General features: G+C 44.2%; 1 protein-coding gene across 3 annotated transcripts in view; it reads left to right on the forward strand.

Annotated features, from left to right (window-relative positions):
* The window catches only part of TBCE (tubulin folding cofactor E), a 505,807-nt gene that overhangs the window by 234,355 nt on the left and 248,407 nt on the right, over positions 1-23,045 (forward strand). For all 3 annotated transcript variants that reach the window (XM_089690000.1, XM_089690001.1, XM_089690002.1), the window contains exons 6-7: positions 937-1,036; positions 11,071-11,173. In XM_089690000.1, coding sequence (XP_089546126.1) covers positions 937-1,036; positions 11,071-11,173 — 203 coding nt within the window. The remainder of the gene's footprint in view (positions 1-936; positions 1,037-11,070; positions 11,174-23,045) is intronic.

Consider the following 23,045-nt stretch of genomic DNA (forward strand, 5'->3'; position numbering starts at 1 on the left):
CTCTAATCTGGCCTTCCTGTTTTTGAGGCTCACTAATGGTTTACATCTTGTGGTGAACCCTCTGTATTCACTCTGGTGAAGACTTCTCTTGATTGTTGGCTTCGACACACATACACCTACCTCCTGGAGAGTGTTCTTGATCTGGCCAACTGTTGTGAAGGGTGTTTTCTTCACCAGGGAAAGAATTTTTCGGTCATCCACCACAGTTGTTTTCTGTGGTCTTCCGGGTCTTTTGGTGTTGCTGAGCTCTCCGGTGCGTTCCTTCTTTTTAAGAATGTTCCAAACAGTTGTTTTGGCCACGCCTAATGTTTTTGCTATCTCTCTGATGGGTTTGTTTTGTTTTTTCAGCCTAATGATGGCTTGCTTCACTGATAGTGACAGCTCTTTGGATCTCATCTTGAGAGTTGACAGCAACAGATTCCAAATGCAAATAGCACACTTGAAATTAACTCTGGACCTTTTATCTGCTCATTGTAATTGGGATAATGAGGGAATAACACACACCTGGCCATGGAACAGCTGAGAAGCCAATTGTCCCATTACGTTTGGTCCCTTAACAAGTGGGAGGCACATATGCAAACTGTTGTAATTCCTACACCGTTCACCTGATTTGGATGTAAATACCCTCAAATTAAAGCTGACAGTCTGCAGTTAAAGCACATATTGTTTGCTTCATTTCAAATCCATTGTGGTGGTGTATAGAGCCAAAAATGTTAGAATTGTGTCGATGTCCCAATATTTATGGACCTGACTGTATCTCAGCGCTGCACCTCCTTTATATTTTAATGTTTAAGCTTTAGAACCACTTTATCGCCATGATTATTCAGTGTGGATCTCTTATCATGTCTTTTTAAAATCTGTTTTGTGTCATTTATTTTTTTTACATATTACTGGAATTATTGATTTGCTCTTTTTCCCTAACATATTAACTATCAGATATTTCTGTGTTAAATTTGTCAAAAAATCTCCTGTCTTCATGGGAAAATGTAGCAGACATTGCCTGCCAGCTCAAGAAACTGAAAACCCTTGATCTCAGGTATGGATGTTATTTTTTGTTTTTACCTGCTTAGATAAACTGTGTTCAGGACACTTACTGAAAATTAGTTTGTGTAATAATATTTTATTAAGATTAAGAATTTTTATACAGGTGTTTTGCATATATGGTAGGGATGAGCGAGTCACTTTTTGCACTAATGATTTGAAGGTTTTGTACTTGACTCATGTCACCTGCACAGCTTCACCTTACAAACCTGTAAAGAAATGAGTAGCATGTTTAAGGGTTTGTTTGTAAAGGGTCATGTTGGGTAAAACTCTTTCTCTGTCTCTACCAAAGAGGGTCACAGCACTTTTGCATCCTTCAAGAACAAAACTCTAGGAACAAAAAATGGAGGTCAGACCCTAGAAGCTATAACCCCCTCTTACACAAACCATGCTAAGTTTAGCCTACTGTCTTGTAAGAAGATGGACAGCCTGGATATATCTCACAGTTCTTTAAGTATGCAGCTGCTGGCATATTTACGCTGGGTTGGAGCATCAGTCAGCCACCATGCAGGTTTACCGTTCTCGCATTGGAGAGCTAATTGGGACAGCCCTGTAGCAGTCATGTTTCTGCAGTGGCACACCTAAATGTGTCCTCATACAGTCACAGAACGCAGGTGCAAATTTCTGGAGAGCATTTTACATACTTTGAATTCACGGCAGGGCTCCTTCTAGGTCCAGATATGTAGTCTGAAATCCCTCAATATAGTATAGACTATAACTGTACAAAAACAGTTGGTGTAAGTCTATGCTTTTGCGATTAGTGGAACACTGTATTTGCAGTATAGGCAGCTTACTAGATCATGACACACTTCTATTCAATACCCACCATTCTTCTCACTAGCAAATACTTAAATACATATTGGACACCTAATGCTTTAATACAGTGGTTCCCAACCTTTTTGGCACCAGGGACCGGTTTAATGTCCTCATCTCACTTCACATCAATAACCCCCTTTACAGCACAATTCTCCTTTGCATCACAGTTCCCCTTTAAAGCAGTCCCACTGTGTCCTCAGTTCCTCTTCACATCACAAATCACAGTGCACTCCCCTTTACATCACAGTGCCCATTTACATTGCAGTCCCCTTTATACCAAAGTGCCCCTTTACAGTGCAGTCCCCTTTACATTACAGTGCAGTCCCACTTACATCACAGTGCCCCTAGCAACCACAGCCCCCCATCAGTGTCCCTTGCAATCATGCCCCCCCCCTTTACTCTCTTACATCACAGCGCCACTTTTCAATCTCTGTTTCTCCTGTATATCCTACATTTGGCGGGGCATAAGCAGTTATCAGTCTGTGTGCCTTCTCCTGGGTTTCCCGCCCTGCCGATATTGTCATCCTATCTGCAGGGCCACTTGTTAATATGAAAAGACTGCCACTATTTCTGTATCTGCCACTCCTCCCACCCCCTGTCCTGCTGATAAGATGACTTCGTCGGTGGGGTGGAAGACCTGGGAAAGGACACACAGGCTGCTAAGTGGCACAGCCACGGTCCAGAGAGGAACAACATGGACTGCGGTCGCCGCTCAACTCCTGCCGTGTGGTCCTATTTTCAACAGGCCATGGGCCAGTACTGGTCCTCAGGCCTGGGGGTAGGGGACCCCTGCTTTAATAGACTATGACTACATTTGAATATCAGCAAATGATGCACAGTCAATCATGTAAGCTTTGCCAAATTTTAGATTATCGTCAACCTCCTGCACTATACTCATCTTTTCAGGTGGACTTTTGCCTGCACATTTGAATATTGCTGCAGTATATGACCTTTATGTTTCAATTTTGAAACTAATTTTAGTACCTTTGGATGGTGGAAGATTATATAGAGGGTACAAAAAATGTATACACACGTCAACATTTTTTATCTATGCCTTTTTTAAAACCTGAATTATGGCAAATATGTGTAGTATTGTGTTTCCCCTAATGATGTCAGTAGTCGCATCATTGTTGATGTCATCACGTGACTGTCAGGAGAGAGTCAAAGAAAATGGCGGAGGTACGCTTGACTTTCAAGCAACGCAAAACCATTTTGAAGTGGTATTGTAAATTTGAAAATGTGTGTGAACTTCAATGAAAATGGCAACGTGAGTTTGGAACAGAACCACCAACATGACTAACAATCGCACAAATTTGTAATAATTTCATAATAAATGGTACAGTTAACCGTCATATGAGGTGGTATCAAAAGGTTTCGAGACTAGTTTTGTAACACGCCACCAGATGGCAGCACAAAGTTGCATTCACAGTTACAGGGAGCACGGACCTTCATAAGTGCCAGTGTGCCAAAAGACATCATCCTGTGTACATCAGGAGCTGTGCAAGTGGTGCTATTCTGACCATGTGCATTACCAATGTCTGCTATTTCATCATGAGCATCAAGTTGGAACAAAGAGTAAACGGGACAATTTACTTGATTCGGCAAGTTTGCAGCAATGCTACGAGTTGTTCAAGGTGTTTTAAGTGGCACACTTGCTTTAAAAGCTGAAGAACATTACGGGAAGACCACGAGAGATCAGGAAGACCTTAATCGAGCTTAACCCTGGAAAAATTTTAAACCATTGGGCAGCTTGTGCATGATGATCATCAGAGAACAATCCACAGCATTGCTACCATTGTCGGTTTGTCATAAGGAACAGTCCAGGCAATTCTCATGTGTGATGTGAACAGGTGCTGTGTTGCTGCCAAGTTTGTCCCCAGGCTGCAATGACCTTACTTCTGCACTCACCCTACTTGCCAGATTTGGCTCCTGTGGACTTCACCCTCTTCCCGAAGATGAAGATCCAGCTCACAGATCACCGTTTTGACAACATTGCGGAGATCCAGTGCGAATAGCATACAGTGCTTGGCATGCTTCGAAAAGAAAAGTTCCAGGACACATTCCAGAAGTGGCAGGAATGCTGGGAGCGCTGTATTGCTGTGCAAGGGGACTATTTTGAAGGTGATTGTGTGTAAACATAGATGAAGTACTTTCTTGTAAGCAGAGCTAGCCTCAAATCATTTTGATACCACCTTTTAATTGTGTTTATTGGGCTCCAGAAAATCCTCACATTCATGTGGACAAAGCAGTCAAATTACTGGGGCTCAATGTCTGGTGTCGACTGACATGCACAGTCAATGGTGTACCTTGACATGCCTCGTACATCCATTTTACTGGCTATTTGTGGGGTTTATGCAGGTGAGTAATTTTACTTCCAGCAAGACGGCGCACCACCTTACTACCACTGAGACATGAGAGTCTATCTCGATGACATTCTGCTAAGATGTTGGATAGGATGTAAAGCGCTGAGCAAACTATTGGCGCTATATAACTAATTTGTATGAGATAATTCTAGGAGCCGAGCAGAGGACGAGGATATTTAGACTTTTGCTGTGCATAGGGTGTGATTCAGCCATAGCTGCCATTGATTCCAGAACCTTGCGTGTTTGCCGTTTTTGATTGCGACATGAGTTCAAACTGTGTTTGCGTATTGAGATATTAAAGAAACGTTGACCAATCGGGGTCAGGAGATTTCCAGGATGACTCTATAACACGACGAGCTGCAATGATACTGTGTATTATGAAAGCAGGTTGAGATAAGGCCCAAGTACCTTGGTTCTGTAAGAGCAGCGCTATGCCAGTATCACAGGTGATGTTGCATTGGGAAATTTTTGAGATGATTGAGAATACTTGCTCACAGAATTCGTTCATCACTGGACATGACCACCAGATATGAACTAAAGAGCCTGGGTTTCCACATTTTCTCCAACAATCGGGTGACACATTCTGGATTATTTTTGAGAGTCTCACCAGAGTGTAATACCACTTATGTAATATTTTCAAGGAGATTTCCCAATGTGTGATGCATCTCGAGGAGGCCAGCAGTAAACAGGAGGCTTTTTGCCATTGAGCAGTTATGTAGTTTTGAGATAGCAAAGTTTCCCAATATAGCATAGATGGGGTTTTATCCGAGACTGAACGGTAATTAACGAGGCGGTAGAGGAGTGAGATTCCTTTACTTTTGGGAGCTGTGGAGTTGTAGTGGGCTAGGATGACCAACGGGATCCGGAGGGCAGAGACGCTAATGGAATCAAGGATAGATCTTACTCGGAGGTATAGGTAGAAATCGGTGTGGGGAAGATGGTAGGTTTTTTTGTAGCATTGAGAAGGTACACAATTGTGAGAGCTCCAGTAGGTGACCAATGGTGAGGATACCAGTGGAAACCCAATTGTTCAAGTTTAATTCGTGCAACATGAGTTCTAAAGAAGACAGTGGTAAGATTCCATGGATAAAAAATGGAGAGTTTCCTGGATTTGTTCTGAGGAGAATGGTGCCTAGGGAGCTTTGTAGGGGAGAGCCTAGGAGCGAGCGTTCAATAGAAACCCAAACCCATGGAGGAGGGAACAACAATTTTTTTTATTGGTCCAGAATAGTTGCCTGGTAGTAATTTTTTATATTCGGGATACCCATTCCTGCATCCATTTTGGATCTAAAAAGAATGGAATATTTGAATCTTGGTTTCCTGACCCCCCCTAGATGAAATGGTTCAGTGTAGATTGTATCCTCTGCAGGTAGTTTTGGGGAATTGGAATTGTTCTAAAAAAGTATAAAATGGTGGGAAGCAGCGTCATCATTGTAACCGCTGCTCTGACTGCCCATGACAGGTGTGCCGTATGAAAACTTTCGATGCTTTGTTTTATAGAGGGAAGAAGTGCGTCATAGTTTAGCCTGTAAATAGAAGCGCTTGGGGTAGCTATTTTGATCCCTAATATTTTATTGTTTAATAGTAGCGTGAGGCTCCCAGGAGAAACCAGAGGACAAGGAGATGGCTGTTTTTGTTTTTTTCTGAAATTGCAATTAAAAGCATGTGAGATTTGGATATATTCACCTTGTATAGGGATACTTGACTGAATCCATGTAAAATACATCTAAAACTGTGGTCAACGCATCTAGGGATTGCACGGGATCAGTGACGGAGAGGATAACGTCGGCGTATAGGCCAATTTTGTATTCTCCATCTCTTATCTAAAAGCATCAAATTTGTGGATGATTACATATAATAAAGTGAAGGAAATAAGTATTTGATCCCCTGCTGATTTTGAATGTTTGCCCACTCACAAATGAAATGGTCAGTCTAAAAATCAAATGGTAAGTGTATTGTAACACTGAGAGAATAGCAACAAAAAATTCAAAAGAAATGCATGTCTAACAAATTATGCATTAATTTGCATGTTCATGGTTCAATGGAAATAAGTATTTGATCCCCTTCACAAAACATGACTTAGTACTTGGTGGCAAATCCCTTGTTGGAAATCAGAGGTCAGACGTTTCCTGTAGTTGGCCACCAGGTTTGCACACATCTCAGGAGGGATTTTGGTCCACTCCTCTTGGCAGATTCTCTCCAAGTCTTTAAGGTTTGGTGGCTGACGTATGGCAACTCGAACTTTCAGCTCCCTCCACAGATTTTCAATTGGATTAAGGCCTGGAGACTGGCTAGTCAGGACCTTAATGTGCTTCTTCTTGAGCCACTCCTTTGTTGCCTTGGCCGTGTGTTTTGGGTCATTGTCATGCTGGAACACCCATCCACGACTCATTTTTAATGCCCTGGCTGAGGGAAGAAGGTTCTCACCCAAGATCTGATGGTACATTGGCCCGTCCATCGTCCTTTTGATGCGGTTCAGTTGTCCTGTCCCCTTAGCAAAAAAACCCTCCCAAAGCAGAATGTTTCCACCACCATGTTTGACAGTTGGGATGGTGTTCTTGCGATCATAGGCAGCATTCCTCCTCCTCCAAACACGGTGAGTTGATGCCAAAGAGCTTGATTTTGGTCTCATCTGACCACAACACTTTCAGCCACTCCTCCTCTGCATCATTCAGATGTTCAGTGGCAAACTTCAAACGGGCCTGGACATGTGCTTTCTTGAGCAGAGGGACCTTGTGGGCACTGCAGGATTTCAATCCTCATCGACGTAGTATGTTACCAATTGTTTTTTTGGTGACTGTGGTCCCTGCTGCCTATAGATCATTGACAAGATCCTCACGTGTAGTTCTGGGATGATTCCTCACTGTTTTCATGATCATTGACACTTCACGAGGTGAGATCTTGCATGGTGCACCAGACTGTCACGTACCTGGTGATGGAGGCCAATGGAGAGAGGGCTTCCCTTGCGGCTAAGTTCCGGACTCCTCTGAGAGTGGGACAGCGGGAGTCAGGTCCAAAGTTGCACAGGTCGCCTGTAGGAGTGCTGGTTGGTGGTCCACTCAGAAGCACAGCTGGTGCACGGAGATAGGTCTGCAGACAGGAGGCACCTGTGCGTGGTATGCAAGCCCTTCCGGGATTTGGATGATTACTGGGATGTCGGTTCAAGCCAAGGTCAGGTACCAGGTGGGAATCAGAGCGGACGTAGTCAGATGGGAAAGCCGAGGTCATTCACAGAGGAGCGAGAGAGAGGGTATCCGTAAGCCAAGCCGAGGTCAGGTCAGGGGTAAATCAGAGTAGACAGGTCCAGGAGCAAGCCGAGTCGGTAACAGGAGATCAGAACACAGGAACCAGGAACAGGGCACGGGGAGCTAGAGATCATCCAGCAACCAGAGGAAGTGATGATCCTCCTTATAAAGGCCGTCTGGCACCAGACTGAGGCTGATGTGTACTTCTGCGGACATGTAGAGTATTGGCAGAAGTGCCAGATCTTCCAGAACTCCTGCCATGGAAAGGACCCTGACACAGACCTAGGGAGAATGACAGTTGTTTTGTGTTTCTTCCATTTGCGAATAATTGCACCAACTGTTGTCACCTTCTCACCAAACTGGTTGGCGATAGATTGGTAGCCCAGTCCAGACTTGTGTAGGTCTACAATCTTGTCCCTGACATCATTGGACAGCTCTTTGGTCTTTGCCATGGTGGAGAGTTTAGAATCTGATTGTTTAATTGCTCCTGTGGACAGGTGTCTTTTATACAGGTAACAAAATGAGATTAGCAGCACTCCCTTTAAGACACTGCTTCTAATCTCAGCTTGTTACCTTTATAAAAGACACCTAGTAGCCAGAAATCCTGCTGAATTACTTATTTCCCTCATGAACATGCAAATCAGTGCAGAATTTGTTAGACATGCATTTCTTTTGAATTGTTTTGTTTCTATTCTGTCTCTGTGTTACAATACACCTACCATTCGATTTTTAGACTGATCATTTCTTTGTGAGTGGGCAAACATTCAAAATCAACAGGGGATCAAATACTTATTTCCTTCACTGTATGCGTGACCTTGGTGGGTGATGGTGAGCTTTGTAGGGAAACCCCACTGGTAAGTGGTTACGCTCACGGAGTTGCATGGTTATGGGAGAGAATTATTTGTGTTGTTGCATGGTGGCCACTGAGAGATCCGTGAAGATTTGGAATTTGGCAAATGGGTCAGGTAATTTCCCCATACGTTTGGCCGCTGGAAAGGCTCTTTCTTTAATATGAAAGAAGTGTATCCTCGCAATTATATCCCTAGGAATTTCCGCTGGTAATGAGGCTGGTTTAGTTACCCTATGGGCTCTGTCTATGATAAAGTCTATGGTAAAGTCTTTAGGATTTTCCCTTGGAAGAAGGGATTTAAGTAATTGTTGTAGAAAGGGGATGAGCTCAGCTGCAAAGGCTGATTCGGGGATTCCTTGGAATTTTAGATTGTTTCATCTCGACCTATCCTCAAGATCCACAACATTCAATTTCAGCCACTGGATGTCAGTGTTGTACTTCTGAAATCCATCCACCATACTATTATGTGCATTTGCAAATTTCCCCATTTTTCTTTCCACTATGCCCACCCTTTCTTCCACTTGCTCAATATGCAATTGCAATGTTTTTGCACAGATCTTCTTGTATATCGTGCTTTAGGGAGAGCAGCATCTCTTTGATAACATTGGCAGATGCCGGCTGGTCAGAAGCAGAAAACTCTGCTAAGGAATGTAGTGGGTCAGAGGTGCAAGCAGAATCTGTATCCCCTTTGCAAGGTAGTAATTTTTTACTCATCAGACCCCTGGATTTAGGAGAGGCAGCAGGAGAAAAAGCAGGGCGTTTTTGGGAGGTTTTTTCTTTTTCGCAGAATTTGTGCAGAAACTGCTGAGTGTTGTATACCGAGACCATTCTGTGGAGAGTGCTGTGAGGAGGGAGCATGCTCCGTATCAGACTCCTCTTTTCCTCCCAGGGCTGCCACGTTGCTGGGAAGAAATCAGTGAGTCTTAGGATGAGCAGTGCCTGCCTGTGAGAAGAAGCTGCGCTGGGTAAGTGAATATGTGGCCAGTGCCTGGTGCCACTGTTTGTTGCCTGTCCCCGCTGGAGATCCTTCACTTAGCAGCCATACAGTCCCATGGCTTAGCCGCTGTGGAATGCTAGTGCTAGGATGTTCCACACACTCCCATGCAGGCAGTCCCATTTATGGCTATTGGGACGCAACGGCTACATAGACACACACACTGCTCTCAATCTGACATTTGTGCAGTTTTGTGTCCCTGAATTCACCACCTGCTCCTTCTCGATAAACTTCTCTGCCTTGATCTCCGAGATTCAGCTCTATCCTGGTTCTCCTCCTACCTGTCGTAGCACTCGTTCAGTGTTACCTATAACTCTGCCCCCTCCTCTCCACTTCCTCTTTCTGAAGGGGTCCCCCAAGGCTCTGTTCTTGAACCCCTTGTCTATCTACACCTCCTCTCTTGGTCCCTCGATAACCTCCCATGGCTTCAAATACCACCTTTATGCCGATAACACCCAAATCTATCTCTCTATTCCTCACCTCACTCTTTCAGTAACCTCTCGCATTGCTAGCTTACTAACTGACATATCAGCATGGATGTCGCACCACTTCCTTAAATTAAATTTATCTAAAACTGAGCTGATAATATTCCCTCCCCCTCATGCACTCCTACATGACTTTCCTATCAAGATCAATAATACAACTATCATTCCCTTCCCTAAACCCAGGGTACTAGGTGTAATCCTAGACTCTGACCTATCCTTTTGGTCCAAATCAAATCGCTTTCAAAAGATTGTAGTCTTCACCTCAATAACATTTCTAAAATTTGCCCCTTTTTAATCAATGAAACCACCAAGCTGCTCATTCACTCCCTTGTTCTCTCTCGCCTTGGCTATTGCAACTCCCTTCTCATAGGCCTACCTCTCCATAGGCTACCTCACCTTCACTCTATCATGAATGCTGCTGCCAGGATCAGTGTCTGCCACCCCTCTCTGCCAATCCTTCCACTGGCTTTCGATTGCCCAGCAAATTAAAACCAAAATACTAAAAAACATACAAAGCCCCATCTACAACTCGGCACCAAGCTACATCACCAGTCTTGTATCCAAGTATCACCCAAGCCGTCCTCTCCACTCCTCTCTCCTGCTCTCAAGCTCCCTTTTCTCCTCTTTCCATGCTTGTCTGAAGGACTTTGCCAGAGCCTCTCCTGTCCTCTGGAACTCTCTACCTCAATCTGTCCGGCTATCTCCTACTCTGGCTGCCTTTAGGCGATCCCTGAAAACTCATCTCTTCAGGGAAGCCTATCACGCCTCCAAATAGACAGTTATCACTTCCATCAGCTCATCCCCCACAGTTACAACCTTTTGTACCACTTACCCCACCCTATTAGATTGTAAGCTCTTATGAGTAGGGCCCTCTTAATCCTCTTGTTTTGATTGTATTGTAGCTGTACTGTCTCCCTTTATATTGTAAAGCACTGCGCAAACTGTTGTCGCTACATAAGTCCTGTATTATAATAATAATAATCATAAAATCCCGGCATTATCACATAGCTGACACTTTAGATGTCTGAAATAGGTGACTGTCCACTGACTATTAAAGTCTGTAAAAAGTATAATTTTAGAGTCTAAAGTAGCAATGGTTCTTCTCGTAGTGCACATCCAGCCTGATACAGTGACAAACATTCGTGCACCTTGCTTGGAACTTACTGAACTTTTGGATTTAAGTGAAATAAAACAATAAGCTTACTCCTGCTGACATTGACTATGCACTTGTACTTTGAAGATTGTGGTAATTATTTTTCCCTGTTTAATTTTCCAGTGAAAACAGATTTTGCCTTCCATCCCATCCATCTTCTTTAACAAATGCCTTTGAAAATCTGACGGCACTTTCACTCAATCAGACTGGATTAACTTGGAAAGAGGTAATCTTATATAAAGAAAATGAACGGTATGACGGCATTATGTGCAGGAGAGTTTGAGGGTATGAGAGGGACCATATGTGCAAGAGAGGAATTAAAATGGTAAAACAGTGGGTAGTACGTGCAAGAGTAAATGCTGGTGGGTAGTATGTGTAGGAGGAGTGTTGAAGGATACGAGAGTGAGAAGTATGTGCAGGGAAGGATTTCAAAAGGTATGACAGGGAAATAGTATGTGCAGGAGAGGACTGCAGAAGATATGACTGCATCCTGTATGTACAGGAGTTGCATGTGGAAGGTAGGGTATGACCGTGCACAGTGCATACAAGACAGGTGTGCAGGAGGGTAATTCAATGGGCAGCATGTTGAGAGAGTTGCAAAGGCTATGATTGTGGGCATTATGTGAAGGAAAGAAGTGTTTAGGGTATGATGGAGAGTTTTAATTTGAAAAGAGGCTGTGAGCTCTGACACACTATAGGAGGAACACTGAGTGCTTTCTGACTGTGTGCTATGGTGTAACTGAATGTGAACTCTCCCTCTGTGCTGTCAGGCAGTATGTCTTCTATGAAAGGTAGTCTCTGGACTAGGGCTAAGTGAGATCTGTTTGTTGTGGCCAAGCACTCTCTGACTGCATGCCTATTTTGCCTGCGTGTTGTGAGTTAAGTGTGTTTCTGGTCAAGAGAGTGTTGTAACTGCATGTGCTTGTGTGTATTCTGTCTGTGCTCTATGCATCTTTGTGCGTGTGTATGCTGTCATTTGGGATGGCTCATAGCCTTTACTTCATGGGCATGCTATTGCGCATTACTTTGTGTAGTACAGTGAGGCCACAAGATGACAATGAAGTGGGGAAAAGCAGACAAATATAAATTAAATGTAACTGCCAGGGGCATGGCTAGGCTGTAAATCAGGCCTGGTGCACTGGACAGGAGTTCCAATAACTCTCACACAAGTCCTAGACCTGTTCCTAAAATTAAACTACACTAATAGATAGCTCCTTTCTATAGGCCAGGGAACTCACCCACAAAACGTAGTGTTCAGTTAAAAAAAAAAGATGCAGTCTTTGTGGGTGTGAGCCACATGTACAGGCGCTATCTTTCAGGAGGATAAACATACTTAGCAGCATTACACAGACTACAGGATTTTCGGAAATACCCCTCACTTACCCATCTCTTCACCCAACACAAGACACATCTGGTGGCTACAGAGGTTTGCAAATTAACCTTCATGTAATGGAATCATTTATTTGGCATTCTTAAATTTGTGCAATTTAAGAAGTCAGGATCTTGATATCTTAAGTCAAGAGAAGGAGGCAGATTACTACATACCTAGAGTAAAATACTTCTACAATGCACAAAAAAATCTATCCTTGGATTACAGCAAAAGGTTAAAGAAGTACAGGAGAGGTTAGAAGACACAGAGGCAATGTGCATGTTTTTGGCCTTCCTGAAATAGCCGAGAGCTTTGTACCCTTTTCTGTTTGCATACATATTTCAAGATCAAACCCTTGGTCCTTACTGGTCTGCTTATTAATTACTGGGATTTGGGACCTTGTTCTCTCTGAGGCAATTAAAAAGCTACACATAACATTGGAAAATGTCAGTATCCTTCTTTTCTTAGATTTCTCCACTGCCGTTCAAAGGAGGTTACAGGAAAAAAGGCTATATACTATACTGTACCTTGGCGAACTCAAAGTTCTGCATGCTAACTCCACGAAGTTCTTTGATTTTTCTGATGCTGCAAGTGATGATGGCAGTACGATTTTTCCATTCAATATGTAATTCTGACTGGATTTTTTACTATACTTGCACGATATTCAATACAAATGTATTAACTGCAGTTATTTAACGCTAGAAAAATTAGATCTCTTACCTCTTGCACATATTAAAGGACATTCATTGTAGTTTAGGGTGTGGTTGCCATCATCTCTATTGCCATAATAGAGAAAGTTACACCTTACATTTTATGAGATTTTTAAGGCAACCTTGGAGTATATACAAAGAAACCAATTGTTTAAAAGATTAACATTTTATTTGAACAAATTTCTTTTATCTGACAAATTAATACATATCGAGTAAACAATACGTTAGCCAATATAAAATACATTTGTTTACAACTCATTCATGTCACAAAATTGTCATTATTGCAAAGCTGATTTCCATCTTGCAGCCTCCAAGTTTGACTGCAGATATATTCAGCCAGGGATCCAACGTGCTTCGAATACATTAGTATAGATTCTTCCTCAGGGAAAGGATACCACTCTATAATCAATTACTGTCAACAATCAATTATTAGTACATATATCTTTATAATTAAGTAATGGTAAACTAACCATATAGGATAGATACATGACTTCCATAGCCACCAAAAATAGTCAAAAGAAGATGCTTCACTGTGTTTAGAAGGTGAATTTCCCCCTTAACTGAGGTCATCATTTGACGTGCAAGGACCACGGGTGCCACATCCCAGACACTGTCATAAACCGAATATATATATATATATATATATATATATATAGGTTGCCCTTTTGGAAGCTCAAATTAGCATTATCTGGAGTAGCAAATTGCAGCACTGAGTAGAATAAAAAACACTGAAGTTTCCCGCTCACTCAGCAGGTGGATTCATGTGATTGTTGTGCAGAGTGGTGGGTCTGTTTGAGCACTGAAACAAATTTGCCAAGTTGAATGAAGGTGTGGAGGTGGCAATCCTAGATGTAACTGCTACCCCTAAGAGCAGGACAGCAGCCCATCTGGTAGGGCTGGTGAGGGTAGTGCAGGAAGGTCTAGACAGTTGATAGTAATCAGGGATTCTATAATCAAAAGCATTGATAGAATAATTTGTCACCAGGATCACCTCGACTGAATGGTTTGCTGTCTCCCTGGTCCCAAGGTTCGGCATGTGGTGCGCCAGGTTGATAAATTACTGGGAGGAGCAGGGCATGACCCAGCTGTCTTGGTCTGTGTTGGGACCAATTTAAGAATACATGGAAGATGGAGAATCAATTTAAATAACTATTCTGCAATTTGAAAGGAATGATCTCCGAGGTTATGCTCTCTGGAATATTGCACATGCGCAACACAGCAAAGATGTATAGAGAAATGAATGCATGGCTAAAGACCTGGTGTAAGAGGGAAGGATCTGGGTTTCTAGAGTACTGGGCTGACTCTTCATTGGAATACAAGTTATATGCTAAAGATGGTAAATGGAAGGAGGAGTGCTGGGGGAGAGGTTTATGGGAAAGCTAGATTAGTATTTAAACTAGGACTGAGCGGGGAGGGTGAATTAGAATATAATGGGGCAAACAAGTCAGACGGGTCAGACCCTAATGATGGGTGGATTAGGGGAAGATAGGGATGCATTATGGCATGGTGATAAGGTTCCCTTGTTACCAACAATCATTGAAAATTATAGCACTTTCCCTTGGCGTCTTCCAGGACAGCTACATGAGAGGTACTGTTTCCGCCTCTACAGGATGCACAATAACCAGACAAGTTTAAAAAGCCCCTGCCTCCCCCTCGTCCTTAGTTCTTATTGTGTTTCAGACTCTCTAGGTGGACACATGGCTAGGTTTTCTTATTTTCTACCTATGCGGGTGATTGTGGTTACCTGCTGTTTACCTTCTCTGCCCTGAGGAAGCCTGCTTGTGGGTAGCCTCTAGGAAGAATGAGAAGTTTAGCTTTTAAAATACCTGGATCTTGCTCCTCCATTTTTATGGACCGACTCCAAAAGGTCCTCTCTGGCCCTTGGCACTGTTTACACTGAGGAGGACCACAGGAATACAGAGGACAGCAGTGGGTTCATCCTCTCAGGTAGCGGCGCGGTGGCCTTCACATTCAACATGTTGGAGGGAGAGATTGTGGAGCGTAAGTTGGACACCACCAAGCCTAAATCAGCTGGCCAGCCAAGCACATCCTCTGAAGGGTCCAAGTCCCCGTCTGCTGAGGTAAGAGAGGTCTGGTACCTTGAGTAGGAAAAAAGGGGGGGGTGTCAGGTAAAGGAATGAGGGTTTGTAAATGCTTGGGAATTTTTTCTCCTTTTTACTTTTCCTAGGAAACTCGCAAATCCAAGAGAAGGTGCGGAAGTTGTGGATCCAAGCTCAGGGGATTCATACACTAAAAAGATTTGTGAAAACATGTATTTTTTTTGTTGCGGGTTCTGATTCTGTCTCCTTCATTAAGAATTGTATGCACTCAATGTGAGAAGAAATTATTTCCACCTTGCGCTCAGCAGTTCCCAAGGAACCTTCTACTTCTCACGCTGCTTCCCTTCCTAGTGAACTCACGCTAGATAATTTTTCTTCTTTGGATACGCATGTGACGCATGCAGCCTCTGATTCAGAGAAGGAGCAAGTATCTCCCCGGTCTTCAGGGGAAGTGAGTGCAGAGGAGGGGGTAGGAGATGCATGTGAAGGTTATTCTAGCAGGTTCCTTTATCTTGTGGAGGAGACAGATCAGTTGTTAAAACCTATTAATACGTCTGAACAGATCGCGGAGGATTTACCTCCATAGTCTTTTCAAGATATGATATACAAAGATGTACAGGTGAAAACATGTAGAACATTTCCTATCCATAAGTCTCTCAAGAACATGATTATTAGGGAATGGAAAGATCCGGAAAAGAAGATCTTTCTCTCTAGGGGACACAAGCGCAGATTTCCGTTTGCCTCAGAGGAAGAGATCTTCTTTAAATGTCCTAATGTCACGGTCTGGGTCAGGTTCAGAGACCAGTTGCTACAGCAGTGTAAGGCTTACCTGAAACCAGCAGGGTAGGTACACCAGCGGATTACCCTGGGAATGACGCAGGCTTACCTGAGGTGCGTGGTCTAAGTATTAACCGGTTTTCCCCAGAGCTCCTAATGGTGGAGATGGATTTGGCTGCGTGTTAATACCAGGTCGCAGATCTCAGGATCACCCCACCAGGGAATGAAGAAGCTGGAAACCAATAGCGGATCAAACAGTTTAGGGATCAGACAAAAGCGGAGTCAGTCACAAGCCAAGACCGGTCACAAATCGTAGTAGATTAGGATGAGGCAAAATCGTAGTCAGTAACAAAGCCAAAGGTCGGTAGCGAAGATGTAGACAGCAGCAGGACAGAGAAGTGGGATATTGGCTGGAAGGCACAATAATCTGGCAAGGAGGATGTAAGGGACCGCCTGGCGGTTCCACCAGCACTCCACTGGTCAGATGTCCCCAGTGCACGGAAGCTAAGCCCCGGGGTACGTGTTCACCAGGGCCCCTGATGGTGGGGATGGACTTTAAGTACCCTGAGACCAGGTCGTGGCTACTGAGTACACCTGTCAGTGGTAGCAGTATTCGCCAGGGGCTCCCACAGGGAAGAGCCTGATATGAGGAGGTCGGGTGATCCCGTTGGGATGGATGGATGGCTGAGCAAGTGCAAGGTCAAACAGGCCGGGTCGGTAACTGAGGGGACGGAGCTGTACAAAGCAGCGGGCAGAGAGTAGTTGGGTCACACGCCAGGTCAGCAACGGAAGGTCAGATCTAAATGGGGGCATTCAGGAGAGAGGTCAGACAAAGCAAGGTTCTGGGCAGGAGAAGGCAACAAGGTCAGGTACAATCCGGGTCAGTAACTCACTTAACACAGGTTCGCAGATACAGGATACAAGGAAAGACCAGAAGGCACTGAATGACAGCTCAGGGCCATTTAAATATCCCGCCCTGCGCTGTCATTGGTGCCAAGCGCGCGCCCGCGGCCTCTACTGCACATGCGCGGGGTTCGAACGCTGCGGACGGCCAGGACCTAGTGCCCGGGTCCCTGCACAGGGCGGCGCACTGCGCCTGCGCCGGGACCAGCGCCGCGGCGATCCCCGACAGAGGAAGTGCATGGACATGGCTTTTATAGGAAGTTCATGGGAGGAGCAAGGAGTTCAAGGTTCAAGAGAAAACAAGGCACAAGGCAGGATTATCCAATAGATCAGGCAGAGTATAGTCCAGCATCCCAGGTAGCTTAGTGAGAAGAAACATTGCCTCTCACTGCAGAAGGCCCAGGTTCGATCCCAGGCTCTGACAGTACTCCCCTCCTCACAGGACGTCCCCTGGACGTCGTAGGACCAGGCTTGTGGGGAAACCTCTGGTGAAATTCTCTTGTTAATCTAGGAGCATGGACATTTTCCTCAGGCTCCCAAGAATTTTCCTCTTGCCCATATCCTTCCCATTGGACAAGATATTGCAGTTTTCCTCTAAACATCCTAGAGTCAAGAATCTTCTCCACTACATATTCTTCTTCACCCTGTACCTCAACAGGTGGAGGAGGAGGAAGAATTCTTCCAGAGAAAGGATTTTCATAAAATGGTTTGAAAAGTGATACATGAAAAACGGGGTGAATCTTCATACTGTCAGGTAGTTTTAAGCGAAAGGTAACTGGGTTAATCTGAGCAGAAATCTGGAAAGGTCCCACAAACGTTTGGCCCAACTTTGCAGATGGAACATGAACCTTCAGATTTTTAGTAGATAGCCAAATCTTGTCACCCACATGAAAGGTAGGAAGTGATCTGCGATGACTGTCGGCAGCCCTTTTTATAACTGTCCTGAGCCTCCCCCAAGGTCTCGATCAACTTCGCCTGAGTCTCCTGCAAGGTAGTTAATCTGTTGGCAACAGCAGGAATTTGAGTTGTGATAGGGAGATCAGGAATAAAAACTGGATGATACCCCATATTGAGGAAAAAGGGGCTTTGAGAGGTGGGGCTATTATTAGCATTGTTATAGGCAAACTCTGCCGTAGGTAAATAGTCCACCCAGTCATCCTGAAGATAACTGACAAAACACCAAAGGTACTGTTCCAAAGTTTGATTGGTGCTCTCTGTCTGACCATTAGACTGTGGATGAAAAGCAGAGGACAGGTTAACAGTTACCCCTAAAGCTGAACAAAAGCTTTTCAAAAATGTTGATGTAAACTGTACTCTATCAGTTACCACATCATCAGGAATTCCACTTAATTTAAAAACATCTCGAACCATCAACTCCGCAGTTTGTTCAGCAGAAGGTACTCCCTTAACAGGTATAAAATGTGCCATTTTAGTAAGGCGGTCAACGACTACCAAGATAGTGGTCATTTCTTTTGAGGGAGGTAATTCGACTACAAAGTCCATAGAAATTGACCCCCAAGGTCTTGATGGAACAGGAAGTGGCTGGAGCAACCCCAAAGGAGAAGCTCAGGGTGTCTTATGATGTGCGCATGTCAGACAAGAGGCCACGTAGCGTTTGATATCCTTCTTGTAACTAGGCCACCAGAAGGAACGTGACAGAAGGTCATCTGTTTTTGAAATCCCAAAATGTCCCGCCAGTTTGGAGTAAATGAACTAATTTGAGGACTTCCACCCGAGCCGACTCAGGTACATAGAGATAATGTGCGAGAGTCCAAAAGCCGTTCTTGTACTCAAGGTTAATGTCCCTAGGAGGATCACTGAGAAGTGGGTCATTCTCATACCCCTCTTTGAGAAGACTCAAGAATGTCTTTGCACTTGTGGCCCCTAGGAAGTTCTTTTGAGTTAGGATTGAACACTCGGAGTTGCCCTCCTGGGGAGGCTCAGACAGCATCCTTGATAAGGCATCGGCTTTACCATTCCTCGATCCTGGTCGATATGATATGATAAAATTGAATCTAGAAAAGAATAATGACCAACGTGCTTGTCTAGAAGACAATCTCTTGGCCGAGCTAATTAATTCCAGATTCTTATTGTCAGTGAGAACAGTTACAGGGTGGTTAGCCCCTTCTAGCAGATGCCTCCATTCAGAAAAGGCTTCCTTAATTGCCAGTAGTTCTTTATTCCCAATGTCGTAATTCCTTTCGGCTGAGGACATCAAACGAGAAAAGTAGGCACAAGGATGAAGCTGCATTTTTTCATCACTTTGCTGAGACAGGATAGCTCCCACGGCAGAATTGGAAGCATCCACTTCTACTATAAAGGGTAGTTCAGGATCGGGATGTACCAAAATTGGTGCAGCAGTGAAAAGAGTTTTCAGCTTTTCAAACGCAGCCTGTGTCTCAGAGGTCCACACGAAGGGTACCCCTTTCTTTGTCAGCTGTGTGATTAGAGCTATCACTCTAGAAAAGTTTCTTATAAATTTCCTGTAGAAATTGGCAAACCCGACAAAACGTTGAATCTCCTTAACATTTCCAGGTGCTGACCAATCTACCACTGCTTTGATCTTCTCGGGATCCATGCTCACTCCCTCTGGAGAAATGATGTAGCCTAAGAACTGGATCCTGGTTTGTTCAAACTCACATTTCTCTAATTTAATGTAAAGTCTATTTTTCCTTAATCTTTCAAAGACAGTGCAAACATGTTTGCGGTGCTCCTCCCAATTATCAGAAAAGATAAAGATATCATCTAGATAGGCAATTACAAATTGATCCAGCAGATCACGAAAAACATTGTTGATAAAATGCTGAAACGTTGCAGGGGCATTGCAAAGTCCAAACAACATCACCAAGGATTCGAAATGCCCATACCTGGTTCTGAAGGCGGTTTTCCATTTGTCCACTTGACGAATGCGGACAAGGTTATATGCCCCTCATAAATCAAGTTTCGTAAAGATCTTGGCAGAACGGAGTCTTTCCAGCATTTCAGAGATCAAGGGTAATGGATAGCGGTTTTTAATAGTGATTTTATTCATGTCTCTGTAGTCAATGCATGAACGCAAGGTGGAGTCTCTCTTTTCAACGAAGAATAGGGCTGCTCCTGCTGGAGAAGTTGAGTGTCTAATAAAGCCCTTCTCCAAATTCTCATCGATCCACACCCTGAGTACTTTTAATTCAGGTTCCGACAGATTGAAGAGGCGGCCAAAAGGTATTTCTGCCCCTGGGAGCAGCTCAATGGGGCAATCATATGGGCGATGAGGGGGTAATTGATCTGCATTTTTCTTGTCACAGACATCCCGGAACTCATGGTAATGTGGGGGCAAATTGTCATATTACTGGATAGCCCCTATATCACTTTGCGCTGCCTTGGTCGGTGACGAATTTGGTCGGCAAGGTTTTTTGCAATATTTTTCACTGTGGGGGGACATAAAATCTATAGCCCGTGCTCCCCAGTTGATGGAAGGATTGTGAGTGGAGAACCAAGGAACGCCCAGGATGATGGGAAACTTGGGTGACGTAATCAGTTGAAAGCTGATGGTCTCACAATGGTCAGCCCCAAACAACAGTACCAGAGGAACCGTTTTATGGGTAACCGGTCCTGAAGATAAGGGTGACCCATCAACTGTCTCCATATCAATAGGGGTAAATGTATTTCTTGCTTTGAATATTATTGCTGTTGGCAAATTCTATATCCATAAAGTTCCCCCCAGCCCTGGAGTCCAGCATAGCTGCGCAGGAGATTTCACAGCCCTCAGATACAAGTTTATTGGGGATAACAAAAAGAGAGTAGTGAGTTCACTTTATTCTCTTCAGGAATCAGAGGGGAGACAGACTGGCTTATAGAGTTTATTTGTTCAGGCGCAATCACATCAGTCACAGCAATTGTTCTTCTAACTTTGTTAGGACAATTAATTGCATAATGACCAGAATCCCCACAATATAGACATAAATTCTCTGAACGTCTTCTCTCTTTCTCCTGAATGGAAATGGATCTCTTGATAGCATCGACCTGCATAGGCTCAGGTGTGTTAGAACCCAGAGAGACTCTTGAATCCTGCTGAACAAATGGACTAGCAGAGAGATGCATGCCCTTATTACCTCCAAACATTCCCAGCCTCTCCTTCCTCCTTTCTGTACATCTTTGATCGATTTGGATACACAATTGGATGAATTCCTCAAGATCATTAGGTATATCTACTCTGACAAGCTCATCCTTTACCTGTTCAGAAAGCCCTTGGCGGAACTGGCTTTTTTGTGCTCAGGGTTCCAAGTGGTATCTGCGATCCAACTTCTGAACTAGGCTGTGTATTCAGCGACCGAGCGTCTACCCTGCCTCAGACTATGCAATTTTGCTTCAGCAGTAGCACAACGGTTGTGATCATCAAAAACCTGATTCATCGCGGTCAGAAAGGTATCAAAATCATTCAACATGCCATGGTTTTGCTCTATATAAGGGGAGGCCCAAGCTAGAGCTTCCCCAGTCAGAAGCCCAATAATAAACATTACCTTCTTTTTCTCTGAAGGAAACGCAGCAGGGTACATTTGGAAATATATGCGACATTGATTAAGGAAATCCCTGTAGTGGCGGCGGTCTCCATTAAACTTAGATGGTTGGGGCTGGGGCATATGTGAGCTAGTATCATCTCGGTTCAGCAGTTGTCTCTGCAGAGCCTGAATTTCACCCTGTTGCCTATCCACAATGCTTTCTAATTTGGCAACTTTTTCTTGATAGGTAACCCCAAATTCCTGCAGCTCAGCAATTTGCTGCCTAACGTTTGCCATAGCGGTCTCCATGTTTAGGCCAGATTATTCTGTCACGGTCTGGGTCAGGTTCAGAGACCAGTTGCTACAGCAGTGTAAGGCTTACCTGAAACCAGCAGGGTAGGTACACCGGCGGATCACCCTTGGAATGATGCAGGCTCACCTGAGGTGCAGGGTCTAATTATTAACCGGTTGTCCCCAGAGCTCCTAATGGTGGAGATGGATTTGGCTGCGTGTTAATACCAGGTCGCAGATCTCAGGATCACCCTATCAGGGAATGAACAAGCTGGAAACCAATAGCAGTTCAAACAGTTAAGGGATCAGACAAAAGCGGAGTCAGTCACAAGCCAAGGGTCGGTCACAAATCGTAGTAGATTAGTATGAGGCAAAATCGTAGTCAGTAACAAAGCCAAAGGTCGGTAGCGAAGATGTAGACAGCAGCAGGACAGAGTAGCGGGATATTGGCTGGAAGGCACAATAATCTGGCAAGGAGGAAGTGCATGGACATGGCTTTTATAGGAAGTTCATGGGAGGAGCAAGGAGTTCAAGAGAAAACAAGGCACAAAGCAGAATTATCCAATAGATCAGGCAGAGTATAGTCCAGCATCTCAGGTAGCTTAGTGAGAAGAAACATTGCCTCTCACTGCAGAAGGCCCAGGTTCGATCCCAGGCTCTGACACCTAAGTTAGATGACCCACTTTCTCAGGTGTCCAAAGATGCTGACTTATCCTTTGAAGATGCAGGAGTTATTAAGGACCAAATGGACAGGAAGGCAGAATCCTTGTTGAAGAAAGCCTGGGAGGCCTCGGCTTTTTTTAGGTCCGACTCTGGCATCTACTGGTCTGGCCAGAAACTTGGATATCTAGGTGGGCAGGTTGGATGAATTTCTTTCCACAGATATCCCGATTGCTCGGGTCAGAGAAGCACTGCCACTGATATCTAAGTCAGTGGCCTTTTTGGCAGACGCCGCAGCAGGAAGTGTCAGGGCCATTTGCTCGCAGGGCCATGGGAAGGAGACTTGTCTTCCAAGTCCATGCTGTGTAGCTTGCCTTTTGAGGGTAATCTGTTGTTTGGTTCTGGGCCTCAGACTATTCTCTCTTCTTCAGAAATAGGTGGCAAATTTCCAGTGAAGAAAAAGAATTTTCATAACAAAGGCCATTCCCTAGCAAGCAGGCAAAGAGTCGGTTTGACCCCCAAAAAAACCTCAGGCTAGCAGAAGGTGCTAGTCTTTTGATAAAACCAAGGGTAAAGGAGGTGCATTGTTCACATCTCGAGATCCTTCTCCCAAGACTGACAAGTGATGCCAGATCCGGGGTGGGGGAAGGTTGTCCCTTTTTTCAAGCATTTGTGAACCAAAAGGGGTGAGCCCTTTTCTTCATCAGATGGTGAAGGAAGGGTAAAAGCTAAAGTTTGTTTCTCTCCCTCCCCAACATTTTTTAGCAACCAGATTACCAAAGGACAAAGAGTGAGCACAGGCCTTTTTGGAGGTGGTAAGACATTTGGCCTCTCAGGGGGCTATTGT

Source organism: Staurois parvus, unplaced genomic scaffold, assembly GCF_062004578.1.
Source record: "Staurois parvus isolate SC_StPar_1 unplaced genomic scaffold, SC_StPar_1.0 ptg000509l, whole genome shotgun sequence".
Classification (NCBI taxonomy): domain Eukaryota; kingdom Metazoa; phylum Chordata; class Amphibia; order Anura; family Ranidae; genus Staurois; species Staurois parvus.